The 22787-nt window shown below is 35.3% G+C and overlaps 1 protein-coding gene across 1 annotated transcript; it reads right to left on the bottom strand.

Annotated features, from left to right (window-relative positions):
- Positions 1–9903: 9903 nt before the first annotated feature.
- On the bottom strand, positions 9904–10830 carry LOC145800735 (loganic acid O-methyltransferase-like). Its single transcript, XM_082890465.1, has 3 exons — positions 10363–10830; positions 10284–10309; positions 9904–10232 (listed from the first exon to the last, which is right to left on the bottom strand). The coding sequence occupies exons 1-3, from the start codon at positions 10614–10616 to the stop codon at positions 10042–10044; spliced, it is 471 nt and encodes a 156-aa protein (XP_082746591.1). The 5' UTR covers positions 10617–10830; the 3' UTR covers positions 9904–10041.
- Positions 10831–22787: the final 11957 nt, after the last annotated feature.

The raw sequence follows: 22787 nt of genomic DNA, 5'->3' as shown, positions 1-22787 counted from the left end.
CTGCAATTAAAGCAGAAGCGAAGTTGGGGAATGGGATTTTCGCCGCACATGCGAATTTTTTTTTTATTTTATTTTTAAATCTGAAGAGATTGGACCATTATTTACCCAAGTACCACCCAAAACATTTCAAACCATTTCTACCTTCATTTTACATCCGAAATAAAAATAACATTTCAAAAATAACTAAATGCTTAACAATGGTATAATCTTCACGCGAAAATCACGGGTACTACTTTTCTCCGTAACAATGTTTGTAAGTTTCCCTATTCTCCAACAGAGTGATAGATTAGGTTGATTCGGTATCCAGAATCGAGGCGCATAAAACTAACTTGACCTATGGGGTTGCCATACAAAGTTCAAGTTGGGGTGGTTTTGAAGCAATCTCCACACCCCTGGGTATTTAAACCAGACTCTAGTCTCGGAAATTCCAAACCTTTGTGTTCTAGGCTTTGCCATTCGAACTCTAGTTTCCACTGTCTAAGTTGGTCTCCTAAGAACTCACTACAAACATAGTTAGGTGGCTATACCAGACTATCAGATGCCATTCGGGCATGACTATCACCAAAGGAATTACACCTTTAGAGGATTTAAAGTCTCTTAGACGTCAAATAAATCACAGAGAAAAATATAATAGAGTAGAAAGGAAAGAAAAGAGAATAGGACATTAATCTCTCAGTCAAAATAAAAAGGGTCCATTAAAGCAATGAACATAATCATATCCTCATTCCCAATCCCCTCTTCTATGGCCATTCACCTTGAAAGTGTGGCCATTCCTTGGATCTTGCACCTCAACGGCGCTATGAATAAATGCCTCTACAACCACGAAGGGACCATCCCATCTTAATCTAAGCTTACTCAGAAAGAGTCTCAATTTTGAGTTAAAAAGCCATACTTTTTGGTCGGGTTCAAAGGATTTTCTATTAATGTGCTTATCATGGAATTCTTTAGTTTGACCTTTATAAATTTTTGAACTCTCATATATATCATTTCGAATTTCCTTAATTTCTGGTTGAGCCCAGCCGCGGCCATATCGAAGTTAAACTTGTTTATGGCCCACAACGCTCGGTGCTCAAGTTCAACCGGGAGGTGGCAAGCTTTGCCAAACACCGCCCTATATGGTGACATCCCAATGGGTGTCTTATAAGTAGTATGGTAGGCCCATAATGCATCAATCAAGCGTTTATTTGGCCTCACCGTTTTCTCTTTTATGTGTTTCACCTCTCTATTAGAGACTTCCACTTGGCCACTAGTTTGATTGTGGTAAGGAGTGTCCACTTTATGAGTGATAGAGTATTTCTTAACTACCGACTCAAAGAACCGGTTATAAAAATGCGTACCATGATCACTTATTATGGCTCTCGGAAACCCGAAATGACTAAAGATGTTTTCATGCAAGAATTTGATTACTACTTTATGATCGTTTGATCGGGTAGCTATTGCCTCCACCCACTTAGACACATAATCCACTACTAAGAGAATATACTCAAACTTGAAAGACGATGAGAAAGGGCACATAAAATCAATGCCCTAAACATCAAAGATCTCTACCACAAGAATAGGGGACATTGGCATCATATCACGACGAGATATCGAACCCATTTGCTGACAGCGCAAACAAGTTCTACAAAATTATTGGGCATTTTTAAAAATGGTGGGCCAATAAAACCTGCTTTGTAAAACCTTGGAGGCTATTTTATGCCCACTAAAATGACCGCCACATGTAGAAGAATGACAAAATATAAGAATGTTATACACCTCACTCTCCGGCACACACCGTCGGATCACTTGGTCAGAGCAATATTTAAACAATTCCGAATCCTCCCAAAAAGAATACCTGACCTGCGAAAAGAATCGGTCTTTGTCTTGCTTAGACCAATTTTGAGGAATTTTCCCAATGGCCAAGTAATTCACAATATGTGCAAACCACGGGGGGCTCGCTCATGACACCACAATAAGTTGTTCGTTCGGAAACGAATCATGCAAAGTTAAAGGGTCACTAATATACCCAACAAGGACTCGGGAGAGGTGATCCGCTACTACATTCTTAGATCCTTTCTTATCTTGGATCTCTAGGTCAAATTCTTGAAGCAACAAAATTCATCTAATTAACCTTGGTCTCTTTCTTTGATAGTAAATACCGCAAAGCGGTATGATCAGTGAAGACTATGACCTTAGAGCCTAGGAGAAAGGACCGGAATTTATTTAAGGCAAAGACCATAGCTAGCAACTCTTTCTCGGTGGTAGTGTAATTCAATTGTGCATTCGAGAGAGTGCTACTAGCATAGTATATAGCATATGGTGCCCTATTGACTCTTTGGCCCAACACAACCCCGACAACATAGTCCGAGGAATCACACATGATTTCAAATGGGAGCGACCAATCTGGTGATTTCATGATTGGGGCGGTAGTAGGGGCCGCTCTTAGTGTTTCAAAGGCTTTCAAACATGCCTCATCAAAGAAAAACAGTGCGTCCTTGGCAAGTAAACTACACAAAGGATGATATATTTTACTAAAGTCTTTGATGAACCTATGGTAAAAACTTGCATGCCCTAGGAAAGACCTAACTTGATGCACAGAAGTGGGTGGAGGAAGGCCGGCAATGAGGTCAACCTTAGCTTTGTCAATCTTTATGCCTCGGAGGGACATAATGTGTCCAAACACTATACCCTCACGAACCATGAAATGGCTCTTTTCCCAACTCAAAATCAGGTTTGTTTCCACACAACGAATAGGGACTTTGGTTAAGTTCTGGAGGCATTCCTCAAAAGACGGCCCAAACACGGAGAAGTCATCCATGAAAACCTCTAAAAATTTCTCCACCATGTCTGAGAAAATGGCCATCATACACGGTTGAAAAGTCGCTAGTGTATTACATAGCCCAAAGGGCATGCGCCTGTAAGTAAAAGTGTCAAAAGGGCAAGTGAATGTGGTCTTTTCTTGGTCAACATGATACACTGGGACTTGATTATACCCCGAGTAGCCATCAAGAAAACAATAAAAACCCTACCTCGCTAACCTCTCAAGAATTTGATCAATATATGGCAGATGAAAATGGTCCTTCCTAGTCATGGAATTCAATCTCCTATAATCAATACACACTCGCCACCCATTAGTGGTTTGTGTGGAGACCAACTCTCCTTGCTCATTCTCTACAACAGTGACGCCCGACTTCTTGGGCACCACTTGCGTGGGACTCAGCTACTTGCTATCCGAGATGGGGTATATAATACTCGCATCCAACAATTTTAACACCTCTTTTCTTTCTTGCTCTGCAGTTAAGTCAGATGCAATGATGATAGGTATAGTATCCTGAGGCCCTAAAAATACATACTTAAGTGTGGTCGGGAATGGCTTTAACTCAAGTGTAGGTGGTGTGACTAGAGATGGTATGGCATTCTCTCTAGATAGAGGAGGAAGGGGCTCAAACCGGGCTTTGCATGGAGGAAAATCCGGTGTAGAAGAAGAATTAAGTAAGGCGTTCACCTCCTCAACCGACCCGTCAATATCAAAATTTTCAAACCCAAAATGAGCTAAATAAGCCTCTAGAGGTCCTTTACAAGAATGGAGGGTAAAGCCTCCTCCATAATCCCATCCACAACATCCACAAATAAACACTCATCTTTTTCATGGGGTTGTTGGGATGCTTGGAAAACATTGAGTTTCACTTGCATATTTCCAAATGAAACATTCATAACCTCGATACGACAATTTATGCATGTATTGGCCGTAGCCAAGAAAGTTCGACCTAAGATCACCGGGATTTGTTTCCTAGAGTTGGCTACCGGTTCCATATCTAAAACCAAAAAGTCAACAACAAAATAAAACCTATCGACCTTGACTAGCACATCCTCAATCATGCCACGTGGCACTTTGAGGGACCAGTCAGCCAACTAGAGAGTAACAGTAGTGGGCTTCAACTCGCCAAGCCCAAATGCTTCGTACACAGAGTACAACAACAAATTAACACTAGCCCCTAAATCTAACAAGGCCCTATCAATGAAATGGTCCCCTATAATGCATGCAATGGTTGGGGCACCTAGGTCTTTAAGCTTAGGGGGTGTGTCACTCAATAAGATGGAGTTTACTTGCTCCGTGAGAATGACCTTTTGGGACACGTGTGCCCTAGATTTATGCTTTTGCGTACAAAGGTCTTTCAGAAATTTAGCATAAGAAGGTACTTGCTTAATCGCCTCCAATAGGGGAAGGTTGGTTTTTTACCTCGTTAAAGACCTCTGTCATCGCTTCCATAGATGCCGCCTTCTTGTTAAAGGGGACGGTGTATCAAGGCATTGTAGAAAGGGTGCCTTAGGCAGATATGGTGCCTTAGGCTCGTGTGAAGTGCTAGGGACTAAGTCATCCCCCTTAAGTGTCTCTCCCTCACCCTTGCTCTTATTGGGTGTACCATAGTCACCCTTCTTAGCCCTAGTTGTATCAGAAGCAACTGGCCGAGGTTCTAACTCCCTCAGACTTCTCAAGGTAATCACCGCTTGCACCTGCTCATGGTGCTTTCCATTCCCACCCGACCCTTTTACCCTATATTAACCCTTAGGGTTGGCCATAGTATGACATGCTAATTTTTCCTCCTCTCTCCTATTCATGTTATTAGCCATTTGACTCAATTAGGCCTCTAGCTTGGCAATGGGGTGAGTATAGGAGTGGACTACTAGTGCTAACCCCTTAAGTTCTAAGAGAACTTCTAACACCTGAGTCTCAAAAGCCGAGTTGCCTTGAGGATCAGGCAGGGGTTGTGGTTGTCGGTAAGGTTGTGGTGGTCGATAAGGTTGGGGTGGTCGGTAAGAAGATTGGTTGGCAAAATTATTAAAATTTTGCCTTGGTGGTAGAGGATTGTAAGAAGTGCCTTGTGAAGGAGGTCTCCATGAAAAATTAGGGTGATCTCTCTATCCTGAATTGTATGTGTTGGAATATGGGTCATTACCTGGGTTGGAGAATCCTTGAGCCGCGTTCACATGCTTTTGGACTAATTCTGAAAATTGTAATGCTGAAGAGCACTCACTCAAGTCATGAATAGGGCTCGCACAAATAGAACATTCCTCATGAAATTGAGGCTGATCTTGCTGTGTAGGGGCATGTCTCGCAGCTAATAATTGGTCCATCTTGTGGGACAATGCCTCTATCTGTTGGGCTAACTCTAGGTTTTGCCTTACCTCATAAATGCCCCTCTTTTCGGGGATCCAACTACCGATTGCCAAACTTGCTAGGCTGTGGAGGCATGGTGAAAGGAATTATCACTTAGGTTCTCAAATAATTGCCATGCCTCGGCGTCATTTTTAGACATGAATGTCCTACTACAAGAAGAATCCATTATTTGGTGGTGAGTCTAAGTTAAGCCATAGTAAAAGGTTTGCACAAGTTGCCAATCAGGCACTTGGTGGTGGGGACACTATTGGAGAAGGTCACGAAGTCTCTCCCACGTCTCATGAAATTGCTCGCCATCAATTTGAGCAAAATTGGTGATGGCTCGCCTGAGTTGGTTGGTCTTACCAATGGAAAAGTACTTCTCAAAAAATTTCTACTATAATTGGTCCCAAGTTGTGATTGAATTAGCAAGAAAGGAGTTCATCCAGTGTTTGGCTTTGTCCTTTAATGAAAATGGCAACAAACGCAACATTAGGGCCTCATTTGTGAAATTCTAGATTCTCACCGCAAAGTAAATTTCCAGAAATTCACGCAGATGTTTGTAAGGGTCATCATGAGCTAGTCCATGGAATGATGGAATCATTTGGATAGTGCTGGACTTAATCTCATAATGAGTAGCAGTGGTGTTGGGTAACTGGATGCATGATGGTGATGTATATGCAGTGGGTGTGAAGTAATTTTAAGGGTCCGGTTGGGCCCATTTAGGCCATTCGGGTTCGCCATCTCTAATGGCTCAAAGTATGAATATGAATATTCAAGCCTAGGAACACAGGCAGAGGCTCTAAGTTTCCTAAGAGTCCTTTCTAGTTCAAGGTCAAAACTCCACAATTCAGGGCGACAAGAATGGCGCTCGTGCATACACTACTCACACATACACACACACACACACACACACACACACACTAAGTTCCAACTTTGTGCACTAAGTTATGAAAGCAAAATACCAAAGGGAGAAATACTCACAGCGATTTAACAAAAACGCTTTATTCGTCTTGCGGGTGCTCGACATGTAGACGTTATCCCAATTTCCACTTGAGCTCACTAGTTTTAGCACTTTGGTGCTTTGCTTGCGAATATTGGCTTTTTTTTTTTTAAAGCTCGGTTGCGCTTCGCTTGCACTTCGGCGATACCTCCACTTGCAAACACTCTGCACACTTAGCAGCACTAAAATATAAAATCCTAAACTAAAAATTAAAATAGGAATGTAAAATTAAGTTACTTAATTTTGCTAGAAGTCCCCGACAACGGTGCAACAATTTGGTGGGTCGTTTCACACACCAAAAATAAACACTAAACTATACCAAATTCTTTTAGAATAATGGCAAGTCCAGGTATCGATCCACAGGGACAAATGGGAAATTAAACTAATTTAATTATTAAATTCCTAAATCAATTTTGATCAAAAGATTGATTGTTCATAACCTAATAACAATTAAATTAAACAAAGTGAATAAACTAGCAATTATAAATATAGATAAATTTACTGATTTGGAAAAAAAACCTAGGGCAATGAGTTCCCCACTAGTTACGTAAATAAGGTTTCAATTTGAAATCAATTATGCTACGGTTCGATCTAAATAATACTTTGCGACTACAAGTTCAAAGCATTTATCAAGAGATTTATCATGTTCAATGTATAGGCACGAACCATTTCAAGTAGTATGAGTCGTTCGCTCTAAACTAGGGTAGCAAAACGACTCATCCCTCATAGTATAGCTCATCTCATACCTTGAATATGAAAGAAAAGAAAACCATTGTATGGAAAGCATTCCACAATCACAGAAAGCCGAATACTCGAAGAAATAGTGGAAAATATATAGATGAAACTTTTAAAACACCAAACAATTGTTCAAACCTTTACATAATCAAAAACCAAAAAGAAAACCTAATTACATAGCTTGGGTTTCATCAAAACCCTATAAAAGAAGAGTCTAGCCACTCATGGAGGAGTGGGAATAGGTGAAAGAGATGGAACCCTCCATGGGAATTTGCTTTGAAGATTGAGAATCACCATTTTTCCAAACCCTAGCTTCCTCTTTCTCCTTCAATTTTTTAGAACCTAATCCAGCCTCTTTCCTGTCTTTTTATACCTTTGCTGTCTTTTAAACAGGTTCAAAATAGCGACACAAAATTTGAGATACGACCGCCCGTGTAGGAGTGGCCACTGCACGTATGGGAAGGGGTGCCACACATACGGGAAAACCCTCTGCATGTGCGGGAAGATTAGGCCTTGTTTGGCTGTGAGGTAAAGGCCGTAAGTGCAAGAATGGGCTTCTACACGTGCGGGAAGCACTTTTCTCTCCAAAATTCTACATTTTTGCTCACTTTATGCTCCCACTATGTACAACCTGATTGACATTAAACATACATAAAATATATAGTTTGACAAGCAAGTAAAGTTAAGAGATCTTAATTAACGGCCTCAGTATTGCATAATTCGGCCTCAATCACAACATGTTCATCAAATAAATAGCATATTGAACAACATCAGCCCAATACTGTTTCGGAAAAAAGGCACCAATGAGAAGAGCCTTGGCAATCTCTAGAATATGACAATTCTTACGTTTGACAACTCTATTTTGTTCGGAAGTTTTAGTATATGAAGTTTTTTGCAACAAACCATGAAGTTGCAAGAATTGAGAGAGCTCAGAATTATTATACTCTCCACCATTATCAGAACGAAGAACCTTGATATTAAGAGAAAATGGAGTTTGGATCATGCGATGAAACATTTGGAAAATAGGACTAACATCAATTTTATGCTTCATTACATATAGTCAATTAATATGAGTACAATCATCGACAAATGTAACAAACCACCGAATGCCCAAAGGAGTAATAATAGGAGATGAACCCCATACATCAGAGTGAATTAACGTAAACAGAATACTACTTTTATTAAATCTCAATGGATAAGGAACACGGTGACTCTTTGCCAAAATACAAACATCACATTTTAACTTGAAGTCACTACCATTCTGAAATAAAGACGGAAGCAAATGATGCAAATACCCGAAAGAAGCATGCCTAAAATGTCGATGCCATAACCAGATCTTCTTAATCTTGTCACAAGTAGTCCCACGCACTTGAAGAACTCGACTGGTTATAACATTGTCCACATAATATAATCCCCCTCTCTTAGTTCCATGCCCAGTGATCTCCAATGACTGGATATCCTGAAGCAAGCAAAACATAGGAAACATTAATACAATACAATCTAATTGTTCTGTAACCTGGCTGACAGATAATAAATTATTGGATAAAGTGGGAATGAGCAAGGTATGATACAAATATAGAGATGAAGTGAGGGTGATCAAGCCTGCTCCGATCACATGAACAATATCGCCATTAGCAATAATAACTTGATCTTAGCGAAGAGGAGTTGTGTGTGTGAGCAGTAGGGCCCGAATCTATGATCTAGCCTGGTTCACGATCATTCAACGAAATCAGAGCCTTGCCCACATCACTTGCAACTGGGGTGGAATCCTTGAGAGAGATCTTGAAAATAAGGGACAAGTGGCTAGAATTGCAAGTACTAGCAGACATGTGGCTAGAACCGCCAACACCAGCAGACAAATAGACAAGTTACTAGCAGTCCCATCACCTATAACAACAACAACAGCCACACCTGGTCGACGAGCACCCTTGATCGATTTACGACGGTCCACCTACCAATCCGGATAGCCATTTTTCTTGAAGCAGGTATCCATAGTATGACGAGTACCATTGCAGAAAGTACACTGCAAACCATCTTTATTTCCAATGTCAAAAGATAAAGAAGCACGAGGGAGTGAAGAACTTAGTGCCTTCGAGACCATAGCCGTGGATGGAAGGACAACAACAATATTAGTACTGCTAGAACCAAGCATAATATTCTGACGTTGTGCCTCATGACGAACATCCGCAAAGGATTCCTTCAAACCAGGAAGAGGTTTGATTTGCAGAAAGTCACTACGAACTATATCATAGATGCGATCCTGCACAATTTCATCTTGACGAGTCTTAATATCCGCTGAACAAGCCATAGAAATTAGACGATGTTTATCAAGCTCTTGCCAAATAGTCTAGAGTTCAGCAAAAAACATAGGGACTGGTCTACCCTCTTGCTTAATATGGGTGGCTTTACAACACAATTCATAGAGTTGAGAAGCATCTGCACCATCATAATACATCTGGGCAATCCCGGCCCAAATAGTAACAGCCATGGGAAGACCAACAAACAGCCCGAGGAGATCGGACTCCATCGTTTTCACTATCCAACCCTTTACTATGGCGTTATCCTTCTGTCATTTTGGAAACTTAGGATCAATTTCGTCAGGCCTTTTAATCTTACTAGTCAAGTATTCATACTTATCTTGACTAATAGCATGCAATTCCATCATTTGGGACCAAATAGAATAATTCGTGCCATTCAATTTAAAGGCAAATGGAACAATAGTGGAGGATTCACTTTGGACAACAACCTATGTGTTGCTACCCGTGATTTCCAAGGACTTCCTTCAGTTGTCATGATGAAGAAGGAATGAGATCAAAAGTTCCTTTATAGATATTACTCATTGTGGAAACAACACACAAGCGAGAGAACAAAAGAATAGATCGCTGTGGAAAAATACACACAGGCGATTAGAGAAGAAAGACTAGACATAGCATAAGCTGCGGCAGGAAAAATGTATAGGAGAATTGTTTGTTTTTAGGTTTAGCTTTGATACCAACTCAAAATAAAAGAGTAATTATCTTTTTTCCATATACATCTCAATGAGGAGAAGGGCTATTTATAAGGTTACAAGTATGACCTAGCTAAATAAGGAATAGACTAAATATGGAAAAAGAATAAATCAAATAATACAACTATACAAATCTCATGATTCACGCTAACAATAGTCTTAGAGAAAGGGATTGTATTCTTTGGCACACCAGGTATTAGAAGGGACATAAGCCCCCTCATCCGCGAGCTCTTGTGCTCTTGCATTCAAGTATGACTCAAAGTCCTTTTCAAATTGACCTGAATAAGCTTCTGAAACTTCTTTTGATTGCTCCAATAATGAACTCTCCCTTTGTTCTACGTAGGCAAATGCTTGTCAAGAACCGCTTTTGGCACTTCTGAGAGCCAGTTGAGTGCACATGCTGAGTAAGTGAAATGCAAAGAACCCTCTGGGAAAAAGAGGCTGTGAAAAGATCTAGGTACTCTAGCAGCATAATATCACCTTTTGGGTGGGAGCGAGGCGAAAAGAGTGTTGAAATCATTGGAGACAAGGTCATTGAAGAGAAACTGAAATTCTGGGATCAGAGAATCGAGTCCTTGAGATTTGAATTTGAGCTCTACGGCTTCTTGTATGATCTGCACTGTTGCAAATGTGTTGGGTCCAGTAGAGCAGCCAAAGTCTGCAACAAGGAATGAGTTTGGAAAGTGGGAGAGAAGCTCGTTGATCTTAAGCTTCTCTACAATTTCTTTGCTCATGGTTTCCTTGACAGAATCCACAAATCCTCTCTGCAACACATCGTGTAAAATAACACCACAAAAAAGAACAAATGCACAAGAAATATAAATCACATGCACACATGATTTACGTTGTTGCGGTTTTCACTATGACAAAAAATGTTGCAAGAGATTATTGAGATAACGCCTCCTCTCACAAATGCGAAAATGCCAGAAATACACATACTACAGGTTGAGTGATTGGTGTTCAGTACTTACTGGGATTCATACTATCCCTTCATTTTTAATGTTATAAAAATTGTCTTGCACTACAACTACAACTGAAAAGATGAACTGTTTAGATCAACAAAGAACTATTTGGATCAACAAAATGAGATTTGTGGTGCTATCCAAACAATGGACAGGCTTTCACTTTGTTGATCCAAGTAATACACCAACCATATTATATATATTTTAAAAAATAGTACAAAAAGAGGTTGTATTTCACGGGTCTTTGTTTGGTTCTTTATTTATTTATTTTCCAATACTTTCAACTCGAATTGTGCTACATCCATCGAATAATTACCCTCGAAATGACCCAAAATGAGAGTTCAGATCCTCTCCAGTAACTGTCTCCAGTGCTTCCTCTATAGGATGACCTAGATTTGACCACGTCATCGGCAGAGAGATGGGTGGCTGAGATTTGTTCCTTTAAACAAAATTTTTTTCAAAACACAACTCACACTGCCACTAGATTCGTTTCTCTCTCTTTCTCTCTCTCTCTTACACACACACACACTCACTTATCTCCCTCCCTATGCACCCACCCACACCACTCTCTCTCGAGCAAGGATCCTCTAGAGTGATTTTTCTCTAAAGTTTCCTAGAGTGCTACACTGTGTGGTTGAGATTTACTGGCAAGTCACATCAATTTTTCTGATGTGACTTGTCAGTAAATCTCAACCACACAATGTAGCACTCTAGGAAACTTTAAGAAAATTTCACTCTAGAGGATCCTTGGTGCTCTCTCTCGATCTCTCACACACTTACCACACACCTCACATTTCTAATAAAATATAAAAAATCTATTTTAATTTTTTTCATTTTATTTTAATAAAATATATATAGCTTTTAATATAAAGTTTTAATTTTTATAAAATTAATATCATTGAAAATATGTCAATCATACCTTTAAAATAGGACTATATTAAATATATTTTAATTAAAATTTAAAATAAATAAAAACTAATTATTATGTTTAGTTATGTTTTCAAATTATTATTTTTTAAATATAAAAATTAATTTGATGAAAATAAACATACAAAAATTATATATTTTTGAAATTCTGAAAATGTCTTCATTATAAAAAAAAAAAAATTAATTTTATTAACCAAATGAGTTTATAAATTTTTTTAAAGGAAAAAAAAAACATAAAAGAAATTGACCAAAATGTTCCCAAATTTTTTAAATAATTTATATATTTTTAAATAAAAAATAATTTAAGTGATATACTAAAAATTACCAACAAAAAAAATTAATAAATTTTTAAAAATATCACTATAGATTAGACTTGCACCATGCGAGGTTAAACTTGCACTACACAAAGATTTGATTTGCATCTATGCACATATTGAATTTGTGTTTTATTTTTTTTATTTCATTTAAAAAATATTATAAACTCGTTTGGTTAATAAAACTGAGTTAAAAATCATTATTTTTATATGATTTTTTTGAAATGAAAATTGTTTTAGAGAATTTTAAATATATATAATTTTTGTGTGTTTATTTTTATCAAAATAATTTTTATATTTAAAAAATAATAATTGAAAACATAACTAAACACAGTAATTACTTTTTATTTATTTTAATTTTTTTATTAAATATATTTAATATTAGTCTCATTTTAAAGGTATATCTTCAATGATATTAGTTTTATAAAAATTAAAATTTTATATTATATTATTAAAATAAAATGAAAAGATTAAAATAGTTTTATTTTTTCATTTTTTATTAGAAATGAGAGAGAGAGAGAGTGATAGTGGCGTGAGTGTGTGCATGTGTCAGTGAGAGAGAGGGACGGAGAGAGAGTGCGTGTCTCAGAGAAAGAGGGAGTGAAATACAGTGTGAATGTATTGAATATTTTTTTTAGAATCATACTAGGGACTTCAAGGCCATGTTTGTTTACTGGTGTGGAAGGAGGGATTAGAGTGTTATAGCTATGGGTCACATTCATAGCTTGTTTGTTGATGATTTGGGAAATGAGAGTAATAGTCTGAGGGGCTTCGTAATCTCCCTTAGTGGAGGGGATTAGCTTAGTTGAATTTTGAGTAGGATTAGAAAAATAGTGAGCGGATTGAATCTATTTTGTATAAAAGTCTTATTTTTTATTTTTATTTTTTTTACTAAGTGCACTTGTTTGTTTTAATAAATGTTTAATTTTTTTTAATATAGAAATAATTTATTTATTTATTTTATATAAAAATAATTTAGAAGTAAACAATTTTTTATTATGTAAAAATAAAAAAACTAAATTAAAAATATTATTATATAAAAACTATGCTCTGATACCAAAGAGACGGAAGCAACATATAAAATTAAATAAACTAACAAATTAAATAAACAGAAATTTAAACAAACAAGTTAAAACAACTAAATAAAATATTTTAAATAAGAACAAATAAGTAAATTAAGCTCATAATATCAAAGAGATGGAAGTAACACATAAAATTAAATAAACTAACAAATTAAATAAACAGAAATTAAAACAATCAAGTTAAAAAACTAAATAAAATATTATTTAGATAAGTAAAAACTAACAATTTTTTTTAATATTATTATACAAAAATAATATTTCTTCTTGAAATAATTTTTTTATTGATTTTATATAAAATAATTTAATAATCCCATCACTAATCATCTCCCACACTATCATTAGAATAAACACACTTTTACTTAATTCTCTTACTAACAATCCTCACATTAACAATCTCTTCACTAACTATCCCCTAACTAACAATCTCATCAAATCTAATCTGCTAAACAAACGTAGCCCAAATGTTTTATCAATATTTTTACCAAATGTCTGGGTGTAAGATTCACATGAAACCCATATGTATAAGTCCCACACTTATATGAGATATTTAATAAAAATATTGATAAAACATTTAAGGTCCTGACATTTTTCTTTTTTAAATGAACAAATTTAAGCTGGCAATCTCCTTATAGGTGCGTGGTCCAATTTGGGCCGTTCTTCGTAGATTGTATCGGAGATGAGTCAAAGACAGGATCCATACTCCCGAAATGGAAAATTATTCAATGTTCTCGGAATATTACATGCCTGTACTCGTTAACCAATCATTATTTAATATGTCTCTTCATGTTCCCTAATCACCCAACACAATACCGCACCTACCTACATTCTCCACCAATTACAATGCTATGAAATACCACATGTCTATACTCCGAAATTACTGAATAATTACCCTCGAAATGAGGTGTAATGACCTGGGGAGAGTTTTTGCCCAACTGCTCCAAATTTGTGTGACTTTCACGCGCCAAATGAGAAAAACACTCTATCTCTCTGTCCAAATAAACCAAAGCTAGGTCAAGATTTTTTTTTGAACCAAACTAGATAAGATTTAGATCTCCATATCTACCAATTTCCATAACACAACGCAATACACTCCATTTCCTCATCCATGCCTCCCCCTTTACCACCACTACATTTCGCTGGTGCCGCTACCCTATTCCTTATCTTTGTCATTCCCACTACGGCACTTACCTGCTCAAGACTCCAATCCACAACCCAATACTCATGTCCACCCTTCATTTCACCCATTCTTTTCCTTTCTTTTCCTCACTAAGTTGTGGTGCTCTTTCCCATACTCTTTCATCACCGTTAACAACTTCTCTTTCTCTCTCCTTTAACTTCTCTACCAATTATATTATCATGAAACACTACGTGATTGTATTTCGAAATTACTAAATAATTGTTAATCTAGCAATATAATAAACAAGATAATTAGCATGAATTATAATAATAACAATGACGATAAGCAATAATAATATATAGAGATTAAAAGACAAAATAAAGAAACATAGCTGCGAGATTTTGAGAATTGTGTTGTCACTGTCTTAAAATTTCTTTTCCTCCCCTCGTGAAGGTACAATTGGAGTGAAGCAGTTCCAAGATAAAACTTACATTTCTCACAACATCCCTCATTTAGTGTTCACAATCACTAAGAAGCTTGAATCATGTCACGAATCAAAATTGTCCAAATATCAATATAAAAGAGGGTTGCTGTTAGCACCTTAATTTCTTCTTTGGATTCCTATATCTTTTATTTTTTTTAATTCCAATTTTGTCCAAATATGAAATTCTATTTTTACTCTCATCCCTAACTTTTTAACCCTAATTTTCCATCACCTTCGGCGACCTTCACCCAAATAAAATGGAATAGTGAAGAAAAAATGGAACTTCATATTTCCACTCCTCCGTTGCTGCTGTATACATATATATATATATATATATATATATATATTCCTGCATATTACATGATGATCAATCCAAAATGATCAATAGTTCTGTTAGACTTATTTATTTTGATGATTTATTTAATTATGTTTTAAATTTATTTGGAAGAGAAAAATAGAATCAAAATTTATTTTGATGATTTATTTGAAAGAGAAAAATAGAATCAATATTTATTTTGATGATTTATTTGAAAAAGAAAAATAGAATCAAAATTTATTTTGTCCCATTATTTCTTGCCTAAAACTTTTATCCTAAATGTTGTTAGAATGTATTTAATATTTGATTAAATCAGAGGTTCAAACAGCCCAAAACAAATGTTCAAACATCCCAGCACAGCAGCAGGACAAAAGGTTCAAGTGGAAGATATTCAAATTAGTAATGAAGGATTGGGAGATATTCAAATTAGTAATGATGGAGTCAAAGATATTCAAATTAGTAATGATGGAGTGAAAGATATTCAAATTAGTAATGATGGAGTGAAAGATATTCAAATGAATACAACATCTATAAATTCAAATGAATACAACGGCTATAAACGGCTATAAGTTTCATTATATATACCAAAGCCTCTAATATAAACAAGTTAAAAAAAAAACTAAAAAATATTCTTTGATCGATAATCACTCACATCTATTCTCTGAAAAATTCTCTGAGGAGTGTTCTTCAATTTTTGTTTACATCCTCTTTCAAAAATTATATACTGAGACGTATAGCTTTAAGCCTATCTTTCCTGTGTGAGGTTTACAGAAAAACCAAAGCTTTATTTTGTATATTTATCTGGGAGAGATATTTATTGTAAGCTTTCTTTGAAAGAAAAAATACTATTTCATCTTATAAAAGTATTGCAAACACTGTGTTCTTGAAATCTTGAGAGTGATTGTGAATCACCTAAGATTTGCAAGGGTTTGGGCTTGTGAAGTCTGTGTAAAATCTATGAAGGATTGCTCCATGTTTATGAGGTTGCTAGCACCCCTGTGAAGCTAGAAGGTAGTGAAAAATCTCAAGTGAAGCTTGAGGAGTGGATGTAGGCTTGGTTGATGCCGAACCACTATAAATTTATTTGTCTCCTCTTCCCTAATCTCTTTACTTTCCTATTACTGTTATAGCTATCTAATATTCACGTGTTAATCATTTGATTTACCCTATATGTTAGTTATACTTCATTGTTATTTTGCTTGATCATTTACTGCTAAGTTCATCATTGTGCTTGTTAATAATTTGTTGTACTAGTAATTAATTTTATTGGGGTATTATTAATTTTAATTTGTAGAAACCTAATTCATCCCCCTCTTAGGTTGCTTTTTGGGTAACAATTGGTATTAGAGCCTGGGGCTCTTGTCTAGATTTAACAATCTTGAGTTTTTGATCCATAGCAACCATGTATTCTACTTACTCTGTTGTAGGACAAGCTAGCAATACGCCACTTCTGTTTGATGGTAGTAATTACATTCATTGGAAAAAAAAAAAAAAACTTTGCATCTTCAAGCTATCAATTATGCTTTGTGACTCATTATCACTACAGGTCCTAAAATCCCTTCTAAGGTAGTAGACCATATCAGTGTGCCTAAACTTGAGGATGAATTTGATGAGCGTGATTACAAACTCCTTCAAGCTAATGCTAAAGCCAAGATTATTCTTGTGTGTGGACTAGATGCAAATGAGTACAATAGAATTTTTGTATGTATTATTGCTAAAGAGATTTGAGATAAACTTGAAATCACCTATGAAAGAACTAGTCAAATAAAAGAGTCTCGGATTGACATGCTTATTCATGATTATGAACTCTTTACTATAGAATCATTTGAATCTATTTATGAGATGTTTTATAAATTTACCAATATTATTAATGCTCTAAAATCTCTTAGTAAATCTTATACTAATGGTGAGCTTATGAGAAAAATACTTAGGTCTTTGTCAAATGAATGGGAAGCTAAGGTTACAGTTATCTAAGAAGCAAAAGACCTAACAAAATTAGGCATTGAAGAACTCCTAGGCTCACTCATGGCTCATGAACTTTTAATGATGGATGGCAGCAAAAAGGAAGCCATTTGGGAAGAAAATGATGGAGTAGCCAACCTGTGTCTCATGGCTTTTGGAGAAGAAGAATTCACTCAAGATGAGGTAATTTCTAATTATGTAGAACTTGAAAGTGCTTTTAATGAATTACATGACATATTTAGAAATGTTTGTTTTGAGAATTCTAAATTAAAGAAATTAGTTACTTCTCTTTCAAATGATGTAGATGTTTTAAAAATGGAAAATGCTACTTCGAAAAATGACTTTACGTCTATTGCCAATGAGAAAAATATTTTGAAAAACAATGTCGAGGATTTAAACAAAACTCTTGAAAATTTTGTAAAAGGAAAAGAAAACCTCAACAAACTTCTTGGAAATAAAAAATGTATTTTTGACAAAGTAGGCGTTGGTTTTGATCCTCCTAAACCTTTTATGAGATTAAATGTTCTTGAGACTAATCCCTATGGACTCAAGAAAGTATGGGTACCAAGAAAGAAAGAAATCAAGATATTTTGTAGGTAGAATCTCAAAAAATACCAAGGACTTCGAGAGGAAATGCACAACAAGAGTGTTCAATTTAAAGAGTAAAATCAGCCCCTACAAGAAGAAGAAGAATGATGAAATGAAAATTACCAAGATGAACAATAGAGGTAATATATGGGTGAAGATTCCAAAGAGGTAAATGAAGGTATAACGCCTAACACACCTTTAAGCATAAAGTTCTATATTTTTTAAGGTGTGATTTGTGTACAATAGATTGTGTCTAATTATTACTTCCATGTAACCTAAGTTGTAACGTCCCGTATTTTATCACTCGGATAACATTACCAATATTCATTAATTAAGTCCATTTACAAATAACATTTCATCCTTGGATGAAATGATGAATAATTAAATATACATATTTTCTCTCGTTATACAACAATGACATTTACATACAAATAAAAGAAATGCCCTAAAACTTACAATAAAAGAGGGGATACTACTCTTTACCAAAAAAAATAGCACTCAGCCAAACAACAAATAAAGTAGTACAATCCATCACTACGTTATACTTATGAAATGGTAAAACCCATTGTTTGATCTTCAAATCCGAAAAGCATTCCCTGTACACATGTACAGGCAGGGGGTGAGCAAGCTCACCAAACAATCTCATATTAAAATATTAAAAGATATGCGGGTACCAAAATACTCGTACATATACGTGAAATCATATCATGTCAAAATCATATGATTTTATTACATAATCTCTTAAATCCAATTTTTCATGCCAAGCTATTTAAAAAGGTAATATTTTTTTTTACCAAATTCTCTACCAATAACAATTTCACAACTTTTTTAAAAATTACTTAACCAACATGATATTTATATAAAAAATTATGAAATATGCCCAATAGTAACATTTTCAAGATTATGAGTTCGAAAGTCCACATTTCAGATTTTTATTTTCATAAAAATGAACACAGCTTAATCATCAAAATATCATCTTTTATAAAATATCATGAATATAACACTTTTAGAGTTTTTAATCCCAAAACAACTCTATAATTCCTACTTAAGCATTTACTCCACATTCCTCAACATTAATTTATTTTTCTCAAAAATAAATTCCAAATCAAAGATAAAAAAAAATCAACTTTATATTTCTCAAAATAAATTATCTAATCATAATATGATGTAGATACAATTCATACAACTATTAAATTCTATTTTCGGATTTCTTTTTACAAAATTAACAATACAAAATGATTTTTCCAAAATCAATCTCAAAATACTAACATTCTTAACATTTCAACATAATTTTTCTTCTAAAAATTACCAAACAAAAATCTAAAAATATATCTATATGCAATACCTCTTATAATGATATATTTTTTCAAAATAACCCTAACATAGTTTTAATATAAAAATATAAAGAAAGTCCCTACTTCAAATATGAAGAAAAACAAATTCGAAAATGCAAACATTGCCCGATCATGAATCCGAGATCACCATTGCGAAGATCATGACGAGCTCTTCGACTTTCATTTATAACATTTTTGTAAAATCTCATTCTAAAAACTCCCACTATAAACTTAAAAATTGAGCAACAATAGAGGAAAGAGAGAGAGAACCTGTGTATGTTTTTTTTTCTTTGCCCAGATCAAAGTTCTTCCCCCATTTCTTTTTCTCATGTGCGGCCCCCTACCACTCTCTCTTTATTTTTTTTTTTAAAATTAATTGTCCACCACCACCCACCGAACCCATGCTGCCCCCATTTCTTATCATCATTTATCCTCCAAAAAAAAAAAAAAAAAAAACCCATAATCATCATCATGTTGAATATCTATCTTTATTCTAATATATAAACATAGATAATTTTTTTGTCATATGATATACATCATAAAATCAACTATTAAATATTTATTATAATCCTATATAATAAATAATAATAACTCCTAAAGTGGTTACTACCAATTACCTACTTAAAAAGGACCAAATAATTAAACATAAGTCATTAAACCAACTCAAATTAAATTAAATCTAAATCATGGGTCTCACCCATAAGTTAAACATCGTCCAATTATATACTAAAATAGACCCAATAAATTTATCTTAAATCCTGGTCCGAACACCCAAAACTCAATTTCAAATTCTGCTATAAATTAAACTGAACACCAATCAGTCCGTGAATTTTCATAAAATAAATACTCATCATTTAATTCTGAAATTTTTATTCAACGTGCTAGATTCATATGGGAATAACACATAAAAATTTCATAATTTTTTGAGATCGGAAACTATTTTATAAAATGCAAAACCGAACTATTTTTGCACAGAATCTGCATAGCAATCAAATTCAAAAATTTGCTCAATTAAATTATGCACTGGCTATTTAAAATTTTTTTTTAGGCCATTACAACCTACCCTCCTTAAAGAAATTTCGTCCTTGAAATTAAACTCAAGTAATGTAATACATTCTACAGTCGCCCACAAATTCACTCCGGTACTTACTAATACATCAACAAAATTTCTTTGACTACTACATGAGTCTCAACAAGTCACACTGGTAACGAACCAAACCATTACAATCGCACAATAATTGGTTATAAAAACCCTTACTAGTATAAGTTATTAAGTGGTTCTTCTATCCACATTGATAACCCAATGCCAACAAAAGAGGATCTAATTCTTTAAGCATAACAAAAATTTTGCCAAAATGATCCTTTAGAACACCGGGACACCATACCTTATTGGTGATAACCCATCCTCAACGAACTATTTCCATTGCCTAATGCACAATGCATCCTAATGCCAAACAACTATTACTACTCCGAAACCTTAACAAAACGAAACAATAACTCTTCAAAAGCACGAACCACCAACTCAAATAGTGACTGCCAACCGTCACAAGGCAACAACACTTAACCAACACTAGGGTGATGTCACACCCCATAACCCAAACGAAATAAAATCAATTCGGACAACGGGATAGGATTTCCATCAACAAGACTATAAATCAACATTAACTGTTCCACTCCGATGTGGAGTTTACAAAATGATCTCAACAATATACCTTAAGTCTAAGCAAGACTCAACACAACTAGGTAAACACCCAAACCATACATGGCCTTCAAGCTAAAAGTTAATTCAACTCAACTTCTAAGACATTTACTCCGAGTTACCACACAAACCCTGCACTAGTATTACGACGACTTATAAGGTCCACCCTGAATGCAACCATGATTCGACTAACACAACCCACGGGATACTAAAAAAAAAAAGTGTTATTTCCTTGGCCAACCAACAAGAGATCCTACTTCTCTTCTAGGACTTATCACACATTAAGCACAAGGAAACACTCTCCAAGGTTTAGCAAACAAACTCATAATTCATTCAAACTCACCCAATTGCAAGGAAAAGAGAGCCTAGTTCTCGAAACTACCCAAATTACACAAAGATGAAACCAACTACCATTCCAAACTGTCTATGGGCCAAAACAATTTAAAATCTGAATTACACCGCCAAACTATCACACTCATAGAGTCATTCCAAGGCTCCATTTGAAAACCACTAGACTAGCCAACCAAACATAAGATGTCCCTAAAGGGAAAATACAACCATGGCTCAAAACACAACTTATTCTCTTTAAGATAACTCTATTACCAACGAGTATTAGACACTCCACTACAACAAAAAACAGAAATGGCGACCAAAACATGAAATTTCGTCGCTGAAAGTGCATGAAATGGCGACTAAATTGGAATTTGTCGCCGAAAAGCAGGTTTTTAGCGACTAAAAGGGTTTAGTCGCCGAACAGCATGTTTTTAGCGACTAAAAGGAAGTTTTGCCGCCTAATATTTTCAGCGACTAAAGTTTGTTTAGTAGCCAAAAGTCACGGTTTTTAGCGACTAAAATAATTTAGTAGCGAAAATGTATGGTTTTGGCGACTAAAAACAGGTTTAGTCGCTGATTATAGCAGTTTTGCTGACTAAAAACAATTTAGTCGCTGAAAGTGGGGGTTTTGCCGACGAAAATCCATTTTAGTCGCCCAAAGTACGGGTTTTGGCGACGAAATTTCTGTTTAGTCGCCAAAAGTGCTGATTTTTAATTGAGAACTTGTTTTTTTAGCGACAAATAAATAATTAGTAGCCCAAAATAATATAATTAGCGACTAAAAAATGGTTTTAGTCGCCAAAAGTCGCCTAATTTTTTTTTAGTAAATAATTTATTTTTGACAAAAATTATATTGAATTAAAAAAATTATATTTATAAATATTATTTTGTATTAATTGCGGTTAATATAGTATATAAATAATATATATTGCATATATGATCATGTGATGCTGTACTGGCATAGTGGAGGGAGTGTTGTGCAAAGGGTTTGGCGTGTGCAAAGGGACATCGCAAGTTCGAAACCTGTTAGGAGCAGCGGAGCCAAAAATTTTTTTTTTTTTGAAAATACTTTCAGCGACTAAAGTGAATGGTCGCCAAAGGTATAAATAATAAAATAAAAAATGAACTATTGGCGACTAACAGTTTAGTCGGCAAAGGTATAATTTCCAATAAAGAAATTGACTATTGGCGACGAAATCTTTAGTCGCTGAAGACATATATATTGGCGACTAACAGTGTTTTAGTCGCCAAAGGCATTCGCGACCGTTTATTGGCGACAACACGGGTGACTAAACTTTTTAGTCGGGAAAAGTGAAATTTTGTCATTTGGCGACTAAAATAGGACCTTTGGCGACTAAAAATTTAGTCGCCAAAGGTGTTTTTTCTTGTAGTGCTCCCTCCCTTGACACCCAGGGACAAAACAATTAAATAAATAAAGGCAACAACAATTATGAATATTGTCCGGTTCCAATCTCATCTTTAAACCTTACATAGTTTGCACTTTATAGATTTTACAACCAAATCTCAAAACAATCAATCCCTCTTGGGAAATACACCCCTTACCACTATTCACAATCATTACCATGTCAAGGCCACACCTATAGCGATCCTGGTTTTCCCTTCAGTGTTTATTGTATTCTGGACTCGGTTCCGTGGATGTGTGTAGTGTCTTTATCGCATCTCCGTCCTTTTACTCTTTGTATTTGAGTTTGGGATGTGTTGGGTAGGTTTGAAACAAGTTGGTTATGTTTAGAAACCAAGAGTGGATGCCCAGATTTTGGCCTCCA

The sequence above is a fragment of the Camellia sinensis genome, chromosome 10 (assembly GCF_055761805.1).
Source record: "Camellia sinensis isolate YWXY chromosome 10, ASM5576180v1, whole genome shotgun sequence".
NCBI lineage: Eukaryota > Viridiplantae > Streptophyta > Magnoliopsida > Ericales > Theaceae > Camellia > Camellia sinensis.
This window is presented reverse-complemented; position numbering and strand designations above follow the sequence as displayed.